The sequence below is a fragment of the Centroberyx gerrardi genome, chromosome 3, assembly GCF_048128805.1.
Source record: "Centroberyx gerrardi isolate f3 chromosome 3, fCenGer3.hap1.cur.20231027, whole genome shotgun sequence".
In the NCBI taxonomy this organism is placed as follows: Eukaryota; Metazoa; Chordata; class Actinopteri; order Beryciformes; family Berycidae; genus Centroberyx; species Centroberyx gerrardi.
In genome coordinates, this window is record NC_135999.1 from 10,334,716 (window position 1) to 10,358,271 (window position 23,556).

The 23,556-nt window shown below is 40.6% G+C and overlaps 1 protein-coding gene across 5 annotated transcripts in view; it reads left to right on the forward strand.

Annotated features, from left to right (window-relative positions):
• ctnna2 (catenin (cadherin-associated protein), alpha 2) overlaps nt 1–23,556 on the forward strand; it is a 316,543-nt gene that overhangs the window by 20,539 nt on the left and 272,448 nt on the right. For all 5 annotated transcript variants that reach the window (XM_078291254.1, XM_078291257.1, XM_078291266.1 and 2 more), the window contains exon 2: nt 15,590–15,785. In XM_078291254.1, the coding sequence (XP_078147380.1) occupies nt 15,590–15,785 (196 nt within the window). The remainder of the gene's footprint in view (nt 1–15,589; nt 15,786–23,556) is intronic.

Sequence of the window (23,556 nt, forward strand, 5' to 3'; positions counted from 1 at the left end):
AAATTAGAAATATTAATTAAATATATTCAGCTATAGATTGGAGGTGTATGGTTCATTTTGCAATTGACCAAAATGACATTTAACCTTAGCTTTGATCTCATTAATCATTTGAACCTAGGTATGTAATTGTTTATGATTCCAAAATTTTGACGTAGCTACTAACACCAACCAACCATGTATCAGTTTCGACTCTAAACTGATGCCACCACAATGAATAAGTATAAGTTAAATAAGTAAATTAATTAGTGCATAAGTAAAATGTCTAGTCTAGTGTGTTTTGCTATTCTTTATCGCTGACAATAGTGATTCAATGTACAGTTCATACTCAGTTCATGAAAGAAAAAATCCTCTGCTGCTCAGGAACTGATGTGTTTTACGGTTACAGAAGGAACAACAGTGGTTTGTTTGGAATAGATATAATGGGGTAGAAGAAATATAAGAAGCCGCAGTCTACACTGAGTGTCTTTATTATTACAGTATGTTGGGCCAGTGACTACACTGAGTGCAAAACATCTAAATAATGACTTATGGCTTATCACCACAGGTGTTGTGTCGTCAAAATCAAGAAGAACAAGAATCTTGTGGATTATCACTTTAAATTCAAGTTACTGTCAATGGGTGGGATTATAGTTGGGAGTAGATACAGTCACGACAAACCGCTGAAGAGGGCCAAAAACCCCCTCAATGACATGCATGTTAACCTATAATGAGACTGACAGTCCTTGTCCTTATTTCTGCTCAGCCAGCTGTAACGAACTGAACTGTGGTCTTGAGGAGCAGTCTCTGCATGTTTCATGAGAACAGCCTAGGGTGGCTGGAGGAAAACATCTTGCCATCAGGTCATACTTAAAAAAAAAAAAACCTTCTTTCTTAAAATACGGCTTTGTTGCAAAATGTAATGCTCTGTGGGTTTAAGCCATGCATATAAAGCTGGATGAGTAGTGGCACAGCTACTGAGTTCTGGAGTTGAAAAGCCCTACAGTATGAACAATAAGCCAGCAAGCCAGAATGTCAGAGCCACAGGGACGTCAAGGCCGCAGCACAGCTCATACTTGCTGCACCCACTAAACACTTGGCTTTTAATGTCATCAACAGGGTGTTTTTTCAAAGGCAAGAGCATGTACGTCTCCGCAATTCAAAACCCTCACTCATTAGCACAATTGTTAAAACATAGACACTGCTTTCTCTTCTTCGACAAGAGAAGAGATAAAGGAGTCAGTTCCTATGAGCACTTGTAAAACACACATTATACATATACAAGAAAGATAGAAATTTACAGATTAATTAAATACATTAATAGCACGCCATAATTCATTCAATATTAATAATATGAACACATACATGCACACATCTTCTCATAAGCCCTGTTGAAATTCTATTTGAAATATGCTTGAAATAGGCTCAAGTTAATTGCATGTATCAACAAGGGGCGTTTCAGTAATCGTAGTGTAGAAAATGAGTCACATCGCAACATACAGTGCTTCATTCATTACCTGTTCAGTCGTCAGTTCGGATGTTATTTCGATAAGTGAGGTCAAGAGCATTTTTTAAGACAAAACTTTAAATTAAACTATGCTGCACTTTCAAAGCTCTCTACACACCTCTTGGTGTAGTTTAGCATGATGCAAGCACTTATTGCAGCAGGGAGCGATGCCTCAGAGTCATGCTCAAACTTACATTCTGATTTCTTTGTTTTTATGCATATTAAATCCCTAATACGCTTGCTTCTTAGTTCACCAGCCTACTCAACTGACAGCAATTTCACTAAACAGCTTACTGGACTCTGGAAAGAGAAGAGATAGTGTCCTTTGTCCTGCATTTCACTACCATTAAGTGCATACACTGCGTGCTGCTGGCTATCAGTTGTGCCAATGATCCTTGGAGCAAATTCTGAATGGACAAATGCCACTGTATACACAAAGCAGTCAAAAGAAAATACAAGAATAGAATAGAATAGAATAGTTGAACAAAGTATTTTCACCCTTTTTGTTATTAAGGTGCAAGTAATTTTCTCCGTGCAAAACATGTTTTGTAGAAATCACAATTTTGAGCTTGCAAGATGTTTTGTGCATAAGATTGCAAACAAATGAAGCCTCTTAAAGCACAATGCTGTGTCCAGCTCAGCACCAATAGATTCAGCCTCAGCTTGTGAACGTTTGACATGAGAATCCATTTATTAAATCCCTTATTAGTGAGAGGAAGAGAGCGCGAGAGAGAGGAAGGGAGGGAGAGTGAGTGAAGGACTTTTTCTGTGTTTGTGATGCCAAGCGCTGCTGGTCAAATCATGCATGGGAGCCGTGGGAGCAGCAGAGGAGAGTCCAAGGTCATCCTCGCTATGCTTTGTAATGTGTGTGAGGGTGCGTGTGGCTGAATCAAACTCACCTTCACTAATAATCAGTGATCTTGCGCAGCGTTGCAGTGCGGGGTGAAGTGAGGTATTAGGCCCACGTTTTTGAGGAAACATAAGACAGACTATTAAGATGCACTTTGCTAACCGACTGTGTGGCCACGCACTTCTACCTGATCAGATGTTTTATTATCCGACACAGACTCCAGCACTCGCTCGTACGCTTGTGCGCTGGACTGATAAAACTGTGACATAATGCCAAAGCCTACGGTGTGAAGATGCTGAGGAGTACCGCTGGTGGAATAGCATATTTGGTATACTCAAAGGACTCAGGCAAGGAGCCAGCGGGGCTCCTGCCTTCCCTGTTCTACAGTATAGACAGAGAGGCAGAGAGAAAGAGAATGAGAGAGAGAGAAAGAGACGGATATTCTCAGAGTGTTTGCTCGTTCCACTTGGAGCTGGATCAGCACAGAAGATGTGATCTAAATGAGATTGGACAATAGCTAAAAATGTTTCTCTGCCTTTTGTTTCTCTACATCCTCTGTGTATGTGTATGTTTTTTTCTACACCTTTTGTTGCTCTGTTCCTCTCCTCTAGACCTCCATCCCTTTCCCCCTGTGATCCATTAACATGCTGCATTACACATTTGATGTACACCATCTTATCACTTTACAGAAGAGGAAATACCCCAAAATCAGCCCGTTTTCATGAATAATTTACTGGAAAAGCTCAACTGGTAAACTACTTTGTTAGTCTATTGCTCTCCCACTAGTTTTGACTTATTTTGCAACGGGTGTTGTGTTTACTCAGAGGGAGAGTTAGTGTTCAATATGAAAGTTTTACTATGGTTCCCTGTAGTCCACTGTGGGTAAATGCTGCAGGAGGTTGCATCACGTTGGTTGCATAGAAGTAAACCTAGTAATTAGTTTAGTCATTGTGTTAAATATTTCATCTTTGCACAGTGTAGAGTGAACACATGTAGAATTAATAAACTCCAGTCATGTAATTTGATTTCCAGGGTTACTACGGCTCTCTGTTGTATCTTCTTTATATCCATATAACCGTGTGCACACAAGTCATAGTCATGGTCCTTGACTTCTTGAACTTTTTCAAAAGTGTTCGACTGCACTCCTCAGAGACCTTTACAGTGATGGATCACTCTAGAACTGCAGTGGCTGGTAGTACACAGAGGTGCACCGTAGCTTATCCCAACCAAACTGCAGGTGAAGAATAAAGGGGACTGAAGTTCACAGATATCCTTCTCTGCTAAATTGCAGAGAAAATTGGCAACACGTCAGGCACCACTGACCAGATTTTGATGAAACTCGGGGGAACGATGCATCTCACCACTGCATTCTGGCATTTTCAAAATTACATTGCTTGGCCCAAGGAGTGGCTGGGTGGCTCCACATTCAGTCGAAGTTAAAAAAAAAATTTAAAAAAATACCTGTCACTCAGGTACATTTCAAAAGGTACGGTTCACTTTGTGCCGGCTCCTTTCAAGTTTTTTTTCTGTTCCATGCAACAAACAACCACAATGGCCAAAAGTATGTGGACACCAGCTTGTCAAAGATCCCATTCCAAAATCATGGGCATTAATATGGAGTTAGTCCCCCCTTTGCTGCTATAACAGCTCCACTCTTCTGGGAAGGCTTTCCACTAGATGTTGGAACATTGCTGCAGGGATTTGCTTCCATTCAGCCACAAGAGCATTAGTGAGGTCGGGCGCTGATGTTGAGCGATTAGGCCTGGCTCACAGTCGCCGTTCCAGTTGATCCCAAAGGTGCAGGATGAGGTTGAGGTCAGGGCTCTGTGCAGGCCAGTCAAGTTCCTACACACCGATCTCGACAAAACATTTTAGTATGGACCTCGCTTTGTGCACGGGGACATTGTCATGCTGTGGACTGCATCATTTAGCAGGGGTGACATGTTTACCGTTACCTTGTTTGTTTATTTTCTTATTTATTTATGTACCTTTTATTGCTACCTAAGCGAAATCTTTTCATCTGGAATTTAATGAGAGCTATCAGATATTTTTTCTAGCTTTAAAATGCATGATTTGAAATGCATTTCTGAAATGGTGTAGATTTAATCAGATCACACACACACACACACACACACACACACCCTCTAACTAAGACCCCATGTCCAGGTGTTTGTTAATTCATGTGTATTATGCACAACCAACTTGTATAATAATGTTCAATTCAGAGATAAAGGCTTTCAGCGACGAAACTGACACTCAGTGACTTATCCGTACTAATATTTGCAATAAATATAAAGCTGCAGACGGATGCTGTTAATTTGACCCTGGCTAATGTTCCATGCTGTTAAAGACCTGTGATTAAACTACCTGGATTTTCAGAAGATTGGTCTGAAATTTCAAATGGTTAGAGAGGCGAATATCATGTCAAATCTTGATATGAGCCACTTTTTCTCAGCCAATTGGCACACTGATTTCTTTGACACTGATCTTTTTGACCATACCTCACATCGGAAGACCGCCATCTCAAAAAGGAAGTTTGACTGAGAAAGCTTTTATGTGGCTTGCCTTTGAAGGGAGCAGCATTTTGGATGGCGCACATTTGTTATGAAGATTATGCGAAAACCTCAAGGCATGTCATGTAAAAATGAGTTAAATGAGGACTCACTGGCATCTTCTTCACCAAAGAATTATTTAAACTCCCAACATTCTTTAATTTGTTATCTGCTTATGCTGAACTACAGGTGGAAAAGTGGGAAAGTTGAGAGAATGCCTCCTTACTGAAACTGCTAAATTGGCTAGTGTTCCACATTTATGTCAATAAAACCTACTCTCTTGTGCTGGTGTTGTTTTATTTTTGTACTTAGATTAGTTCCCCCAGGGACCAATCGTTGGCTCTTTATTTCACACAGAAGAGATGTGAATGATATTTTTAGGTGCGTCTTGGCATCCAAATTATGCAGTGTTGTTTCCTCTTCTCACCTTTTTTTTCTTCTTGAGCATTCCTACACCTCCCTCTGCAGAAAAATGTGTCCCATCATATATTTGGATCCATATTTTACCCATGGTGCTGCACTGGTTTTCCTCAAGGAATGAGTGGGATGATTTTTAACATAAGTGTAAAATCATCCTTAAAAAAGCATCACGTGGTTTGGGGCATGCACACCTGAAAACTACCATTAGAATATGATACCCCCCCCCGTCTAGCCTTGGTTGTAGCCTGTGGTCAGATTGATCTGGAAAATTAGTGTAATCAATAGGTGGACTGCCCCGAGACACATTTCTCTCACCCACCCATCACTCTTTGAACACTGTTTAAATATCAAATATTTATTCAAAAAAATGTCCTTTCATGCCTCAAAAATGAATGAATTAATCAGAGTGAAGCTAGAATGAGAGGGAAAAGACAGCCATGGTGAGGATAATAATGAATGAGTGGGAGGATCAAACAGAGTAGGAGCATGGGATTAGAGGGTTAGTAATGGGGAAATATTAGGGGTAGACTAAAAATCCATGTCACTCTCAAGCCAGAATGAATGAATGCTGTGTTCAGTGGTTTAGCTTGCACTATGGGAGCACAAGTCCTTCACTGATGTGGACGCTGAGCATCATCACTGCTGATGCTACTGTTGTGTCCACTGGGTGGTTCTGCATTACTGCTGAGTCATGTTTACTTGTTTGTCTTTACTCTCTTGCTTCAGCAATGCGGGACCCATTGCTTTCTGTGATGTGGAAAGCATGGATCGCAGAATCCAGACATCAGTAGAGAACCTAGCAACTGGGAAAAGTTAAATAAACTGTAGGCAGTTGGATAAATCCTCCAATTTGATACTGTAAGCATAAATATCATTATAAAAATTCATATATTCAGAGTTCCCACACTCCTGGAAAACCTGTTAAAGCCATGGAATTGTAAAATAGCATTTTCCATGCCTGGAGAAGTTATGAAAAATGATAAAAGGGAGTGATAGAAGTTTTAGAAAAGTCATGACATTTTATTTGTGAAGTTCATTTTTTTCTTGGTGACTGGACTCCGATACAGTCTATAGAAAATACTGTTGCTTGCTGACTGTTTTTTGTTGACAGAGTTAGTATAATATCATAATCCTTGATCCTTGAAAAGCAACTAATGCTTAAAATTTGTGTAAATGATGGTTACTTTTTAATTCACCCTCAGTAAAATTTGCCCATGGAAATTTGAAAAGGATGGAGAAGTCATGGAGTTGACGTTTTGGAATTTCATCAGAGAAAACGTTTCCTGTATAATCAACATCTATGAACGCAGAGGAGAGATAAAACTAAGACGTGTGAAAATGGGGAAGGGTGACCGCCTCTCTCCCTCATCCACTTTTCTTTCTGTATCCTTCATCCTACAGCACGCTATTCTTCTCCAACACTCATCTCTAGGCTTTGTAGCCAAGCTTACTTCTGGGAGGTTTTATAAGGAATGTGAGTGCCAGTTAACAGGCTGCATGGTTGAGAAAGTTACAACTCTCCACCCCTGCAGTGAGACTTCCCCTGCTAAAACCCTACCTCTTCACCACCCCAAAACCTATTCAAGTAGCAATTTTAATGCTTGCTAATCCTCACTGCTTTACACTTCAACACTTGTTAACTTCAAAAGGCATTTAAAGTAACAGGACGTGATGCAAAACGATCACAGCCATGCAATATATAAACCCTACCATACATCTTTTTTTATATCCAGCTCTGCAGGGCTGGAGTCCTCATAATAGTTTCCCGTTGAAGTAAAAGCTTGTCCATCTCCCTTGGGATCCATTCAACTGACTGTTTGAGGAATATGTTTGTCCTCTTTCGCCCACAGCAGCCTGTTAGTGTTCTGCTGCCTTTACTCCGGAATCTCATTCCCCTCTAAATGTTGCTAGGGGTTTGACCTGAGCAGTGTCTGTAGGGGAATGCAGACAGGGTCATTGCTCCACAGCAGACCCATTACCTTCGTGTTGCCTTCATCCCATAGTGCACTCATTTGAACTGACGACTGACCTTCACCTTGAGGAGAATGTATGTGTGTGCACGTGTGTGTGTGTGTGTGTGTGTGTGCAATGTGTATGTTTATTTGTGTGTGCTTGTCTGTATGCAGCTTGTGAGTATGTGTGTGTGTGTGTGTGTGTGTGTGTGTTTGCTGGAGGTCAGCCAGTAGTGGTGTGCCTTGTTGTTACAGCCACGCACTGGGTGGGCACCCAACTGTGACACAGACCTGAAGCCATCATAGCAGCCACCTTGTGCAAACAGGTTCCCATAATATCCTCCCCACAGCTATGCGACCGATTCACCCACTTGGCAAGGCGTCGCTCGGCTAAAAGAGAAGCAAGAGATAGTAGGGAGGAGGGCTTGATCAAGATTGTCGAAGACCCCTTCTTGTCTTTGTCCCCTTAGCTTTTGCATTATGCCCTTTACACCAGAGCTTAAATGGCCTCATCCATTATTCATCACTGAACGTTATGTATATCCCTCACTGTAGGAGGGGGCCAAAGGTCAGCTGAATCTTTCAGGAACCGTGTAGCATCTGTTGTTTGTATGTGCGTGCACAACCGTGCATGCGCTGCGTGCTTTGTGCATGTGCATGCGGTCGGCTGCAAACACACACACACACACACACAAACACACACACGCCCTCCCTCCCCCAATGTCCAACAGTTAAAGCGCGTCTCTCATCCGTTGAATAGGAGTCTCGGAGGCTGAAGGCGGAAAATTGAACGGCTACGCAGAGCCACAGGGATTTACTACTGAGTGGAGGGTCCACTGGCCGGTGCTCTGGAGAGGAAAGGCTGCATGGCATTTAATGCTATTGATCAGCAATAAAATGGGAGGGCAAGGCACAACAACTCCTTGGGCCTAACGGAAAGGTTAGCTTCGCCACTGCCGCAGCGTAATCAGTTATATATTGCCAGTTAACTGTTTCCTATCTGTGCCTTAAGGTTATAGGACTATGGGAATGTTAAATCATTATATCCCATTGCTTCCTTGAGAAAAAAAAGTAATGGAAATATCTTGTTTCCATTAAATACAGGCAATGTTTTGGTTCCATTAAATAGAGATAGTACCACAGCTATAAAAGACAGTATTACACAGCAGGAGCAGTAGGTCTAGTCTAATACAATGTCTTTAGTATTGAACCCTAGTGTGTACGATATAGCATGTTACAGCAATCCGCTCAATACTCCATTTACTGATATTACTGTCTGGGAGTACCCCCTGTGGCTCAGCACATGACATGATGAGCTGCTGCTGTTCAAATTGTGTGTGTTCGCCCTCCAGGAGCCGTTGCAGGTGTGAGCTAAGCACACAGACATTTTAACTCTACACTGTAATCCTTCTACCAGGCAGCACACAATCACACAGCCAGGCTGGTATCTCCCTCTTCAGTTGGCCAAGAATAAAATGTTTCAGAGGAGCATCTGCGCTGATGGAGCACACACACACACACATGAACACACACACCGTTTTCATTTCCTCCTCCTTCACCCCATTTTTCCATCCCTCCAGTGATATTACATGTCCAATTACTCTAGTAATTTGCTGTCCAGACCTCTAAATATTTCACCTGATGCTATCATAAACATTGCGCCTGCCGGCTCATGTTCTTTGTTACTGTCTGGCCGTGATCGGCGGAAGCCAATTGTAACGTTGGCCTAAGTAATAGAGTGAATAAGTGATAATGGCGAGTTAATCAGCTGTTTCATGTTCCCACCAGTCATTGCTTCCAATCGTTTTAATATACACATACCATTTTACATTTGACCTCAGGCTATAATTCTTAGCATCGTCACCCCATGGGGAAATTGGGTATTCCTACAATAATGCACATTTTCATAAACACTGATTGCCTGTGGCTGTCATTTGATTAAGAATTTACTCCTATCATTTGACCACAGACATGTTTATTCCTGGTCATGCGGTGATGCAATGGAATCCTAGGAATTTACTTCTCCACCATGTCTGCAGTGAGAAACACTCATTAGTTCTAAGCTAAAGCTGTGCAATGTCTACACAGCTCTATATGAGTTAGACATTGGTCCGCGGCCTGTAAGACTTGTTGTGTCTGAATGATTGGGGCTGTGTTGGCTGAGAGAATGACATAACTAGCTGCTGTATGGACATAACCCTGGTGTGGTCTTGCATAAAACTCAGGGCGTGCTGCTAATACACATGATAAATGGGCTTGCCCGAGGCCTATTACCAGCTGGCAGAAAAGGGCAAGGCTGCCTTGCCCAGACACTGAATTTATTTTGTTTTGTATTACATTTGGATGCAGTAGGCAAACATTACCATGGCCCGCTTCATTTCATTTTGCAAACTACTTTTGTTTCTCCCTCCTTCCCTGTTGGATCCATTCGATTTGTCCGTGTGCTCAGTTCTTATTTTTTACTTTCCAAAGGGATTGAGGGATTCAGACATTCTTACATTAAGGCTGTGTTTTTTTTTCCGTGGTTATTTGTTCCACTATTAAAGCGTACCTTGACAACGCCAATATTTCCAACGTGGCCTTGCACAAAATGGCTTTATGGCACTCCATTTATCATTTGGTTGTATGCCTCCTGGCCCTGTGGCTGTGTATGAGTTCCGAACAAGTTAGATCCCCTACTTCTCTCCCCATTCTCTCTCCAACCTTCTTTTTACACAAACAAACACACACACACACACACTCACACACACACATTTTCACAAAAAGAAGATAAAGGAAAATATTCTGAACTATTACAGGTATTGTTTCAATGACATGATCCTTGGCAGTGTTGCTGTTAGAAGACTCCCTATAAATGTGCTTTCTTGATTCTTGCTTTAAAATGAGCTGGTGGAGTTGTTCCCCTCTGTCCTGGGGGGGTCTAGGACTGAACCCCACTGCCCCTTTTTTTTGAGTGCTGGCATCTCAATGACATCAAATAGAGTTCAAAAAAAGGCAAACAATGTGCCTCACTACAATAACAGTGCCAATAATGCCCTTGACTTTATTTTGCTATTTCCTTTTTTCGACCATACACGGTAATCAGCGCTTTCAAGATACATCATCTTGACTTGTGGTTGTATGTATGTTGCAACACGCTTCCCCTATTCACTTAATAGGCTGAGTATAAATCTGATGGCTGTCAGTGCTTACGATGTTCATAAAATGCTGAATTTGAGGTGTGCTGCTGAGCATTACCCACAACATTACATAAAGCCACACTATTTGTCATAGTCTGTGTTTCTCTGCAAAATATTATTCAAACCCAGTGATGGTGCTAATATTTCTGCTGGGTCAGTCAACACACGGGTCAGTCAACACACAGAAGCAAAGAATCTTTTGAAAGTGACAGTGATTAAACTTGGAAGCCTCGGCAACCTCAGCAAAACGCTGTGGTGTATAAGGACCGCAGAATGTAATGTCGTTCAGCCAGAAACAAAAGCACTGTCTTTCCGCCCTGCACTGTTTGTTCCTCTGGGGGATGTTTGTTAAATCTCATTTCCACGCCTTGTCTCATCAGTATAAACTCTGCTGGCCATTTATGTAGGTCCTTCAACTGGTTTCTCTGTGTGTGCCACTGAATATACACAGCATTTATCTTTCTCAAAAATGTGCTTTCAGTTTTATAATTATTTTCCTCAAAATTCCACTAATCAATCTTCAACAAAAAATGGTATGACTGTTTATCCCAGTCATGTCAGCTAAGGTAATAACAGGTACTTTTTTTTTTTTTTAGCTTATTCACAGGTTGTTTAGCTAAGCGTCTGTGCAGAGACAGCAAGGAATTCTCATAAAAATAGTATCGTTAAATGTGTATGACGGTAGACAGATTTGGCTCAGCCCCAATGCATGCCGTGAGGTTATTGCGGGCGTAATTAAATATACATTCAGCTTTTTAAGTCACTGTTGCAGAACAGACCTTCGACAAGCTTCAACTTAACTCAATCCATCCCTGTGGAGAGCTACATGGCGCATACAGTAGCTTTATCTATGTTTATTTCACAGCCCCGTGTTAATGAATAAATGAGCATATGAAGTACAGATGAATCATTCAGACCCATGGCTCAGTAAGCTCCTGTCTTCTGTTCTGTGGATGAGTTGGAGAGGGCATTAAGTAGGTCTGATTAACCCTGAGATTCAGCTAAGGTAATAAGAGAAAGCCACACTCTCGACAGCTAACCCCTCAAGAAACATAGTTGTGGAAGGCAGCAGCTGCAAAAACATGATGGAAAAATCAAATTGGATGGAATTGGAGAGAGCTAGTGACAGTAAACATCAAAACCCTGCAGTCATCTCGGCCTACATGTCCTCTTACTTCCGTGACCAGTGGTACCAGCATTTTACCATATGGTATAAATAGACTCAAAAAGTTCTTATTGCCCATACTAGACTTGGCTTGCAGCTAAAGCAAGCAGAAATGTGACAGTTAACACTATAGGTTAACACTATAGCTTCTAGCCAGAATAATGCTCAGTAGTGATGATAATGAAACAATCAAAAGATAAACCTTTTGTATTAATTTCTGTCACAAATGGATCACTGCTGAATTTTCACAAAACTGGTATTTATGTCAGAGTTTTTCCATTTGCATACCACTTGTATCCCAGACAGTGACACATAACCTGTGAGGAACACAAAACCTTGACCCTAGAGCAATGGAAATAAGTAATTTGGTATGATGACTTATCATTCACTGCTTTTGCCTTCAACCCATAATGTCTGTTGCCAATTTCCAACTAATAATGGTATGGGAAGCCATCTCAAGGGAGTCATTAGATCCAGTGATTGCTCTGCATGGTTGTGGAACAGCCAAGGAATATGAGGCCATTTTACACGACCAGGTGCACTGCAGACATTATTCCCTCATGATGTTCCCATATTCCAAGATGATAATGCCCCCATGTACACTGCTAAACAAATTAGTGTTTTCATGAACACCATGATGAAGTAAAACCTGAGAAAAACATTAAGGAAAAACAAGAAGGACTGAAACTGTTCGGAAGGCAACGAGTGGCACTACTCCTTATTAGCTGCTTGACATTAATATTGTTTGGTGTTTCCGTTGTTTCCCCCCAGTGTATATATCAATGCTTAATACTAATAAGTACAGAACTCATAATTAATCTGGAAAGTATCCCATACATTTTTTGAACTAAACACATTTAAATTACTCAATAATGAAGACATGTTTTTGAATGGGATCAAGGTATCAGAATGCATGAGAGGACACCAAAATAGAAAAAAATTCCCTGGAGAGCATTATCCCATACCTCTCTAGCTGGACACTTTTTCTCTGTGGCTGGCTACTCAGTGTACTTGTGGAAAACACTCCTATCACTACTGCCAAGCGACAAGTGGAGATCATAACCAAGTGCGCCAAAAATCCAAGCTTAACTCTGCAACAGAAGCTAGACAAGATTGTTTTGGGTTTTAGCATAATTAAATGGCAATGTTCAAGTAATCAGCTTAATCAGATGTATTGAACAGGCCATGATAATGATGAAGGACCAGTGGAGGGACCCCAGCAGGGGGAAACCTCAGTTCTGCATTATTAGATCAATAGGAGCCTTTTGAGTCAGCCACTCTGGACGCATTAGTTTACTGCGGATTTACTCGCTGGATGACCATCACAAGCATTTCTTGCACAGGCAGTCTGTAGGGAAGAACTTGGAAGAATAGGGAGATCCAGGGAACTGCTTGTGTTTGTGGTTATTTGTGTGTGTGTGTGGATGGGTGGGTGTGTGGGTGTGCAGTGGTGGTGGTGGGTTGCTTGTGCAAGCATATGTGTGCATGTCTACGTGTGTGCTGTTGTGAATTATTGATTCGAAAAGCTTTTATTGAAATGAATACACCGTTAGGCTACATAATGAGCACTATGTCAGCTGTTATAATAAAATTAAAATAATTTGATGTTGTGCAGATAACTTGATGGAAAACAGACGGTTTCAAAGTTAGTTGTCAAGGCAGACATGAATATAGCATATAAAAATAATAATATTGAATCTGGAATTACTTTTCAGACAACATACACGTACAGAAACTTCACAAAGAAAGGCACAGGCAAATTTGGTCCCAAATCAGCAGTACTATTCCTAGTTACATCATGAATATGGACGCACGTCATTAAAGTTATAATGTCAGTCGAGAAGCACTTAAGTGATGCAGTCTAGACAGGACATAACTTTGCTCTTAGCAGCTTTTCAGAGCAAATAAAGATTGAAATATAATTTCTAGTACATTCCACAATCCTCTAATCACATCACCCAGTTGTGAAAGCTAAGCTGCCGACAAACTGAGACCCCTGCAGCTAACTGGAGTGTGTGTGTGTGTGTGTGTGTGTGTGTGTGTGTGTGTGTGTGTGTGTGTGTGCTATCCCATGGCCGTCAGACAGACATGTGCAATCTGTGTTCTCCAATGACGTCATTGGTCTACAGGCAGTGGAATTAGTTCCACTCTTTAATGGAGCCTAATGAATCATTGACAAGCTGCAATAATTAATCATGTTGGCTCTTCTGTGTTGCCTATCCTCAATGCTTAGTAATTTAAATCTATCGCTTGTCACATAGCTTCTGTTAATTACTTTCAGAGTAAACTTTTCTGTTTGAGAGGTGATAATTTGGATTTGATGATAATGGACAGTTTCAGAATAGTAAATACTTGAATCAGCATATGGATGAATTTGTGCTTTTTACTTTAGATTTTGAGGACCATTTTCCTACATTATTTTTGAGAAACATGAACACATTTGCTGACAGTCTGTCTCAGTTCACTCCAAGCACTACACTGATATTTTGAATCCTAAGGCTTTGGTTCTTCTTGTTGTGAGTGTACTGTGTTATTGATGATTAGCTGAAAGCTTTTAGTTTTTAGTTAGGATGCCTTTTCCTTGTTTTAGTGACTCATTTCAGGCATCGTGCTTGTCTGAAGTGGGTTCTTGTTTTCTCGGGGTCTAAACCGCACCATTGCATCAATAACATGGATAAACTGGAGTTGTTTGGATTAAACCGTGTGTGTATGCATCTTCTTGCCTGTCTGTCTGCTTTGTGATGAAATCATTGGGAATTAATGGAAAGTATCTTATCACATTTCACCCACAGAATGCACAAAACGCTGAGCTCACCCTAATACAATCAGATCAGGGGCTCATTTCGTAGGATTCAATAACACATCATCCTATTGATTCTGTGCAGTGTAGCCTATCCAAAAGAGCTGAGATCAAGGAAATGATTGCCCAAAGCCAGAGTTACATTTTCCTTGTGAAATGAAGGACTGCTTGCTGAACTTAAGCTGAGGACTGCAAAGTTTCAGTGAATTTACTTGCTCAGAGGCAGTGAGGTCCCTGATTGATGCCATATACAGTTTTGCATGCTTCAGTTGCAGCCGTGACATTTATAATGGATTGCCTTGTTATAGTTGTGAAAGCTCATATTATGAATAAAGACATAATTATCTGTCAACCCTTTGCACTGTAATTTAATGCATGTCTCAAAACTTTTTTCCACTACCAGCCAAAACGGTGACAGAATATACTCCAGTCTTTATGAAGGGCATATAAACATTTCCAAAATCAAAAATGTCATTGTTGTCAATAATAATAGGAAGAGGTAGAAGAAGGAGACAAAGAGAAAGAAGTAGAAATATATTGATCCCTCTATCCCCATTATTTTTATATTACGCAGTCATTTTTACCTAACTGCACTGATGTTATGGCATTTGTAGTAATACTATGATGTTTCAGTCCTTTAAGAGCTTGTATCTTTTTTTTTTTTTTTTTTACTTTTTTTTCTGCTTGTCAGAACAATGTCCTTAGCTTGAACAGCAGAAAACTATAAAAATGCAAAGTACACCCAGCAACATTTTATGTCATTTTATTTCTATTGAATTGGTCACTTGGAGTTCCAGTTGAAGTAGTAGTCCTGTCATTTTTGTTGCTATTGCTGTCACTGGTTTATCTCCAATGTTGCCACTCGCCTTAACCTTCATATCCAACAAGACACTGACTGACTCAAAAGCCACTGATGAAAAAGTCCTGTCACAGTATTTGAATGTTTTTGTTTGAGACATACTATAAAGCTATGAATGCTAACCACCCTAACCAAAAAAATAAAACAAAGAACATTTCGAATGCATTTTTTGTTATCCTCAGCATGTAGGGACACCATTAGTTTTGGGCCCTGCTGTTGCCAACACTGCCACGCATTAGCAAAGTACAGACGATGCAATATGCCACCTCATCATTTTGTTGTACATATTTCACTCAACCTACCTCCCTGCCGTCTCCTGTGTCTTACAGGTGACCACCCTGGTGAACACCAGTAACAAAGGGCCGTCCAGTAAGAAGAAGGGGCGCTCCAAGAAGGCCCATGTGCTGGCCGTGTCTGTGGAGCAGGCCACCCAGAACTTTCTGGAGAAGGGCGAGCAGATTGCAAAAGACAGCCAGGACCTCAAGGAGGAGCTCATTGCTGCTGTGGAGGATGTTCGCAAGCAAGGTGAGACAGTCAAATGTTCTCATACAGACACCATGACCATGCCAGTGCTGATTTGTTGTATCATATTGTTGCTTTGATATTGGTCAGCGAACTGCATGATGAGTGTGCAATATCCCAGTTACTTCGCCACTAGACATCTATCAATTCCTCGCTGCCCCCAGCAATAATGTTCTATTACCTTTCTCCTCCATGGAACAGTATTATCTGGCTCACACACTCGATCTATAGCGTGGTGTATATTCTGGCTTGAATCAAAACTTTCTGGAACATCATTCATCATCAGTGAAGGGTGCCCGCATGCTGTCACTCCCTTTGGAGCTCCTACTGTGTCTATGTCCCAAAAGCCTGGAAATGGGAAATTTAATGGAATACCACAGTTTGCCTATTATCTTTGTCTTTTTTTGGTCTCCAAAACTTCAGAGAAGTCCTATTTTTGAGTATTTGTTTGCTGTTTCTCAAAAACCTTACCTCTGTCTGGGAGTCATTCATTACTGCAAATCATATAGTGCTGCATAATAATCTCTTTCTCTCATATATACAGTATACACACACACACATACAAACACACACACACACATACAAACACACACACACACACATACAAACACACACACACACGCACACCTAAGAAGCATGTGACATCCAATTGCGCATAAATCTTGACTTAGAAGGTTATGTTTTCAGTGCCGTTTGTTTGTTTGTCTGTTTGTTTGTCTGTTAGCAGGATTACGGAAAAACTACTGGCCTAATTTTCATGAAACTTTGTGGAAGGGTGTACCATGGGCCAAGGAAGAACCCATTAAATTTTGGAGCGGCTCCGGATCCGACTCACGAACAAGCAATAATAGCACGAACCTTGGCGGAGGTCTGCGCTCTCCGAGTGCCCTTCTAGTTTTACATACATTAGCCTTGAAAAGTTCAGTCAGTAAAGTGAGTATTCCAGTTTTAGATGTTTGTGTCTGTGATTTTCCTAGATGTCACAGTGCTCAAATAAAGACTATAGTTTAGGTGAAAATTGTGGAAAAATGAATGTCACTGACACTTTGAAGAGTCCATGTGACCTCTTTCTTTGTCAGACAGACTCACAACTGGGCTTGAATGAAAGCTAAGAAGCTACCCTTTAAAATGATATCAAACATATTCTCATAAAACATGACTAAAGGTCCTGAAAATGAGCCTAAAATAGGATATGCATCAGCGCCTACAATCCAATTTATTGTAGGGGGTGGTTAACTTCATGAGCTGATTACTGTGACAAAGCTGCCATTCAGCAATGGTTATCATACCAAAATATCATCTCCGGACATATACCTTTTCAAAATTTTTAACTAGATTTTGCCACCTTGAGTGGTACCGAAATCTGGTCTGGCCCATGGACTAAATGTGTTGCATTTAAAACTTGCATTAGTGCTCATGGATTAACAGTGAAGACCCTGGTAAATTGATCATTTAATATATCTGTGCATCTGTGGTGATATAATGGAGATATGATCATCTATAGTGTATTTCTATGGTGTTTTCCTTTGAAATACGCGCCGCGGCACTCAGAGAAAATAGACCAGACGCCAAAACTGGCGCTCCAGATTGCGAGCAGCGAGCGGAGCTCCGCGCGGCACCGTGGCCAGTGTGAACGTATATACTGTACATATACATTTATTATTTTTTATTTATTTTCTGAACTCAGCCACACAATTTCTGAGTTGTTCGCCGCTTACATCCCGGTGCAGCTGGACCGGCTGGAGGCTTAGCGGTGTGTTTATGCTTCAAGGCTGTTAGACAATATTTAGGCCTGTATCACACACACACACACACACACACACACACACACACACACACACACACACACACACACACACACGGAGACACTCAGTGATACGTAGCCATGGCTGTAGCCACATATGAGGACACCGAAGTCCAGACCTTGGTAATTCTTCCCCGTAAAATTTGAAATTTCCACAGCCTCAACCGTAGATGTTGGAAGTAGGGGTGCAGGTTGTGCGGCCGCACCGGCAGCTCCCCTTTATTGCCGCTGGTCTCCTGGTTTATGCGTGGTAAACTCTGTTTTAGGTGCCGCATTCACTAGGACAATGAGTTCCTTTCACAACACTTTGTGTGTAGGCTGTGTACAGTTAGAAATCTTTCTTAGATTTTGACTTATTAATTTCACGGACCCACGAAACCAAGTCCGACCGCGAAAGCGAGGAAGATGAGACATCACCCACACGGTAACATCAGCCTGAAGTGTCTGAACAGAAAAAGGAGCCGACGCCAGTGAAACTGCCTTTGTTAAGTGAGCCTTACAGCAAAAAGAAATTCATAAATGTTCAACAAATGATCATCTAAAACTTTATGGCTCGTTTGGCTGCTCGTTAAAGTGGTTTGTGCCCGAGTTGGCATTTTTGAAGGTTTACGTTTCGTACCATTGTAAGCTACTGCATGAGCTTTTGGATATCATTAATAAGCATTGTGGCATTTTATTAATCTGTTGAATTAAACGTCACTTTTGGGCTGAGGTCAATTTCACACTGCAAGGCACTGATCAGGATGCAGGAACTGTATTAGATGTTATAGGTTTCCCCAGTTGTTCGTTTGGACTTATTAGCCTATGTTTTAGGCACTTGGGCTACTTGTTTGTATTCATCAATGCAGAATAAATAACATACAGTGATTTCATAAATTTTCACATATTTTCATGCAAATTTTAACAATATAGACATTTCAGGATGATCTCCATTCCCGATGGTAATATGTTTGCCATTTGAATTCACTTTGGCTGCCATGCAGAAATATTCCAGACAGTGAAAACCTTGGAAAGTGAAAAGACTGTCAAGTGACACACACACACACACACACACACACACACACACACACACACAGACACAGACCCTACCTGTCTCTCTCTCTATTTTTACAGCCTCAAGAATTGTTTGCTTAACCAGCTCAGCACCTGGCCTCGGTTTAGTCAAATAACCTCACAATCACTACTAATTAATTGTTTAGGATGGGCGGCCTTGACACATACTGTTACCTCCTGCATCATAGCAGCCTGTTCTGTCTACTAGTTGACCATAAACTCAATCAACATTAATTAGCTCTAAGTGCAATTGAAGCCAGAGGTGACAGCAAAGCCTATGAGAATGATTACCGATTCAAAAGGAAGCGATCTCACTTAATGATTAGATAATTAGAAAGATGACACTGAACTGATGAACCAGTGAGCCATTCTAATTTTTTCTCCGAGTTCAGAATAGCTCCACCAGTTCTTATGCCATGAGTCTGATGCACTGTTAGATAACTAAAAAATGTACAAAAAAATCTGCTTCGACGTGCTCAATTTGCAGCTTCCATCAATGCGAGGAATGTCACAGAATAACACAGATTGAAATTCTTCACCATGGACAGCAACACTGTTGAAGAGAGATAGAGATAATGTCATCATCTCAAGGATACTCACAGCTCCCAGGTCAAATACAGATGGGACTGAATGGGAGCAGAAAACATAGTGATTACAGTGACAGCAATGACTGTCTACAGATCTGGTTCCTGCTAATCTAAGCTTAAAAATGTTGTTTATGATATAAAAAATAAATGAATGAATGAATTAATTAATTCATCATTCATTCATGAATCATTCATTCATTCATTCAAAAAATAAATAAATAACTACACTTTATTTATATGCCGCTTTTCCAAACAACCGTTACAAAGTGCTTTTAGATAAACAAAGAAACACACAAAATGAGAAGAAAAAAAGAATAGAAGACTTTTTTTATTTTATTAAAGCAGGACTTATAAATAACATTATGAAAAGGCTTTCCTGTACAAGTGTGCTTTGAGAAGTGATTTTAAAGATGACACTGATCTGGCTAGCCTGAGCTCCTCCAGCTGGACGTTCCTGACAGCAAGGGCTCAGCCACTTTGTGTAACAAGCTGAGTGCTTGGGACAACCACACTTTAAGAGACTTTAAGAGACAGGGGCAGCAGGAGCAGGAGCGATATGGCTTGGGGGGTCCAGAAGGGCCTGTCTCCTTGGAGCAGCTGCCCCAATGTGGTGCAGGGATGAGTTGGACTGTTTTCCCCCCCGTGGCTATTCTGGCCCTGGCTGGTTTGTCAGTGGGGTCCACAGCCAACCGGAGAAGACCATTCAGGTGTTAAAGGGACAGAAAGTGGATGGTGGTGGAAAGCGTGGGGACGTCAGGGATGGCGGGCAGGTGGCTAACTCCCCTCACCTCGCCCTTTACCACCACCTCCGATCATGGGGCACCAGATCAGGGGGTTGAACAGCTGGCAGGGGGAGCACCATTTCAGGGAATTGTGGTGTCTGCTTCAATAGCGGTCCTCTTATCCTCCCTGGCCAGATACTGGCAGCCTGAGCAACAATCTGACACCGAGCTGTCTATCCACTCTCTGTCTATTTACTCTGCTAGTAAAATAGCAGTAAATGTAAGATGTAAATAGGATAAAAAAACAATAAAACAAAAAATAGTACGATACTTAAATAGTAAAAGAGACTCAGGGTCCAGCTGTAACAAAAGACTTTGTGGTGCACAGTGGAAACGTGCTGTAGTGTGTAGAGTCGAAAATATTGAATTTAGAATTTAGTAAAGGTATGGAAATATGAAACTTTGATCAAGATATCAAATTACACTCGTAGGGGCACCACCTTCATAGATGAAGGAAAAACAGACCTTTACTTGGCTATACTAATCAGTCTTCAATCTGAAGGTCATGAGATCTTTTCAGTGAGAAGGAAATACAGAACAACCAACTTTATAGTGAATGAATGTATTTATTAACTACCTACTAGACAAACAAACAAACAAACAAACAAACCATGTAATGCATGAAACGGGTGAAATGTGTGACAAATGGACAGATGATAAATCAGAATAAGACACTAAACTAATGAAATGAGAATGAAATAAAATAAAATGAGAATGAAACGAAAATAAAATGAGAATGAAATGAAAATAAAATGAGAAGGAAAGGAATATTGGAATGAAAATTAAATGAGAATTAGGGATAATTATTGGCAAAAGTAAATAGTGTTATGGCAATTTAGATCAATAAACCGGAGGAACGAGGCAGGTCGCTCTAAGAGATAAATCAGACTATACTAACGTTCCTGATTGGATTAAGTGATAATTTTAGTAAAGCTTTTGCATCAACTCTCAGCAGAAAGACATGGAAAATGTTTCAGCCTACTTGCCGGGTCCATCAGGAGGTTTCGACCGTGTAGAAGCTGGTTTCCCGAAGATCAGCGAGTCTGGTAAGCTCGGCAATAGTCGGGTCGCCTGGCAACGGCAAGCGATGGGGTTGGAGCGGGTCTTTTGAAAAAGACACTCTTTCAGGTGGATGTCCTTGCGACTGGCTTTCCGCTGTCGACCGGACTCCAGGCAGGATGGAGCAGGAGGCTTCGGCAGGCTGGTCGGTGGTCAGCTGAGAGAGTTGACTGGAGCTTCTGGCTTCTCTAACTTTTACTAATTAACGGAATAACAACTCGTTCTTAAAATAACTTTGTAACAGCGGTTCTGGTGATGATATCTATTAAAAAGCGAGGCTCAACTTCAACTTCACTAGTATGAACGGCTTGTAAAAAGGCAGGATCACATTAGTGACAAAGAGTAGCTACAAGGCAGTGAGATCTGAATCTCCGCTCGTGCTAAGTCTTGGCTTGTTGGTCTTGGAGTTGGTGTCGGCGTTCGTGGCCTCCGGCATAGAGCTCGGGGCGTGAAGCACTTAGTTCTCTAAGTTTGGATTGGCATCGTAGCTTCCAGCATGAAGCTCGGGGCATGAAGCACCCAAGGTGACAAAGAACTCTGAGTTTTATAGTTTTTCCGAATTCCAAGGCGGGGTTTTGCAGTGTAAAAAGATACTTTCCGCGGTTTTGGAGATTCCGCCTACGTTTCTTTGTTCTGGAGACAGGCAACGCCCGTGATGAGACACATGAGGATACCTCTCTCAACTACTTTAGTAACTAGCGTATGTAATGATAAAGTTTTAGAATAACGTGTTTGGATTTTACATACTCAACCCATTACTGTTGTCAATCGGTGAACGTTATGAAACCTGTAAACAAACACTTATGGATTGCATAAAACCATTACATGAAACATGATTAGACAATACAACTTTCACTGTTCAAACTTTGCTGTGAACTGAGTTGTTTTAGCAGAATAGCCTAGATACATACTTTATAATCTTAATATTTAAATCACGAATACATAGTAACTTTGGTGGTTGATATAGGGAAACAATGAAATAGAACATAATTATCAATGTGGGGGCCAAGAATGGGTAAATATAATCAGACCTTAGGTAGCAGTGTGGTCCCAGGGGAATAACTGGGTCCAACTACTGGGAGGATAATTAAAACACTTAAGCATATATGATTAACCAATTTAGTATATAATTCACACTATTCTAAAAACTCATTGGAGACATTAGGAAATACAAAGTAGAGAAGAGGACTAAACCAAGAATGAAAATAATTTATGGATTTACGACTTTTATGGCTCTATCCAGAAAGGTGGGGGTTTCCTACAGAACTAAAAAGAGAAGGGAGAAAGCAATTCCTGATCCTTTTGGTAACATGATACAAAATGTATTTAATTATCTAATGTGACTAATTGTCCAACATCAATTCAATTTAACTCAGTCTTCTGGTCCAGATAAAAAGAAATCTTCTTATTTTAATTTGTGTGAGTCTGTGTGTGTGAGGGAGATCCTGGTCTGCAGTCTGATGTGGCTTGTAGATAAAACTTGTAAATTTCAGAAGAGTTGTCTGATTGGTGGAGGAGATCCCCCCTTAGTCTTGGTCAGCGTCAAGGTGACACTTTTGTAGCTTTAAAGGTGAAGGGTCATTTTTGTTCCTGGGAAAGAATGTTACTCAAGGGTCCATTTTGAGCTGTGCAGACCTGGTTCTGCTACAGTGCACTTAACCTCCGTAAAGTAACAGGCATTATAACTAAGGTTGTGAGCCTAGTGGCATATCCAATATCGGATTGGTAAAGACCTTTGTGGCCTTTGATCATGTAAAACGGCAACAAGTGCCTCTTGTTGCTGTGGAGAGACTGTGAACACACATACTGTGTGTAGAAGCATCATTTCCTCCACTAAAGAAACCTGGTCTCATTTCTTTTTTTTTTTTTTTTTTTTTTTTTATTACAGGCAAAATTACACATAACACACACGACAATATGACATGACAATATATCCTCACAAAAAAGAAAAAAAAATAGATAAATACATAAATAAATAAAAAAAAATAAAAAAATAACAATAAATAAAAATAAAAATAATAGGATCCCTTCAGTAATTCAAATAATTAGATTGACAGTACCAGTGCATTTTGAAACTGAAATATACATATGACAGGTAGAGTGTATTTAGAGTTTTATATAGTCCCACTCTTCACTAGAGCAAATTTTTTTCCCATTTCATATTGTGTTGTGCTACTTTGTAATGGTTTGTAGCAATTATTTTTTCCAAAAGGAATTGGCTTCGCACTGTATTTTTTAAGAAACTTAGATTCAAATTAGTTCTTGATTGAGCTTTAAATATAAATATTTTACCTAACAGAATAATTGTATTTATTATCTGGGGACAGTTTTCATCCAGAACCCCCAACATAGTGTTTAAAGGTGTAAATTTAAAATAAATATTGAGTGGCCTTAGCCAATTTTGGATATCGGTCCACAAACTTGCAACATATGGACAATAGAAAAACAAATGCAACTGGTCTTCCTCTTCCTCATTACAGAATCTACAT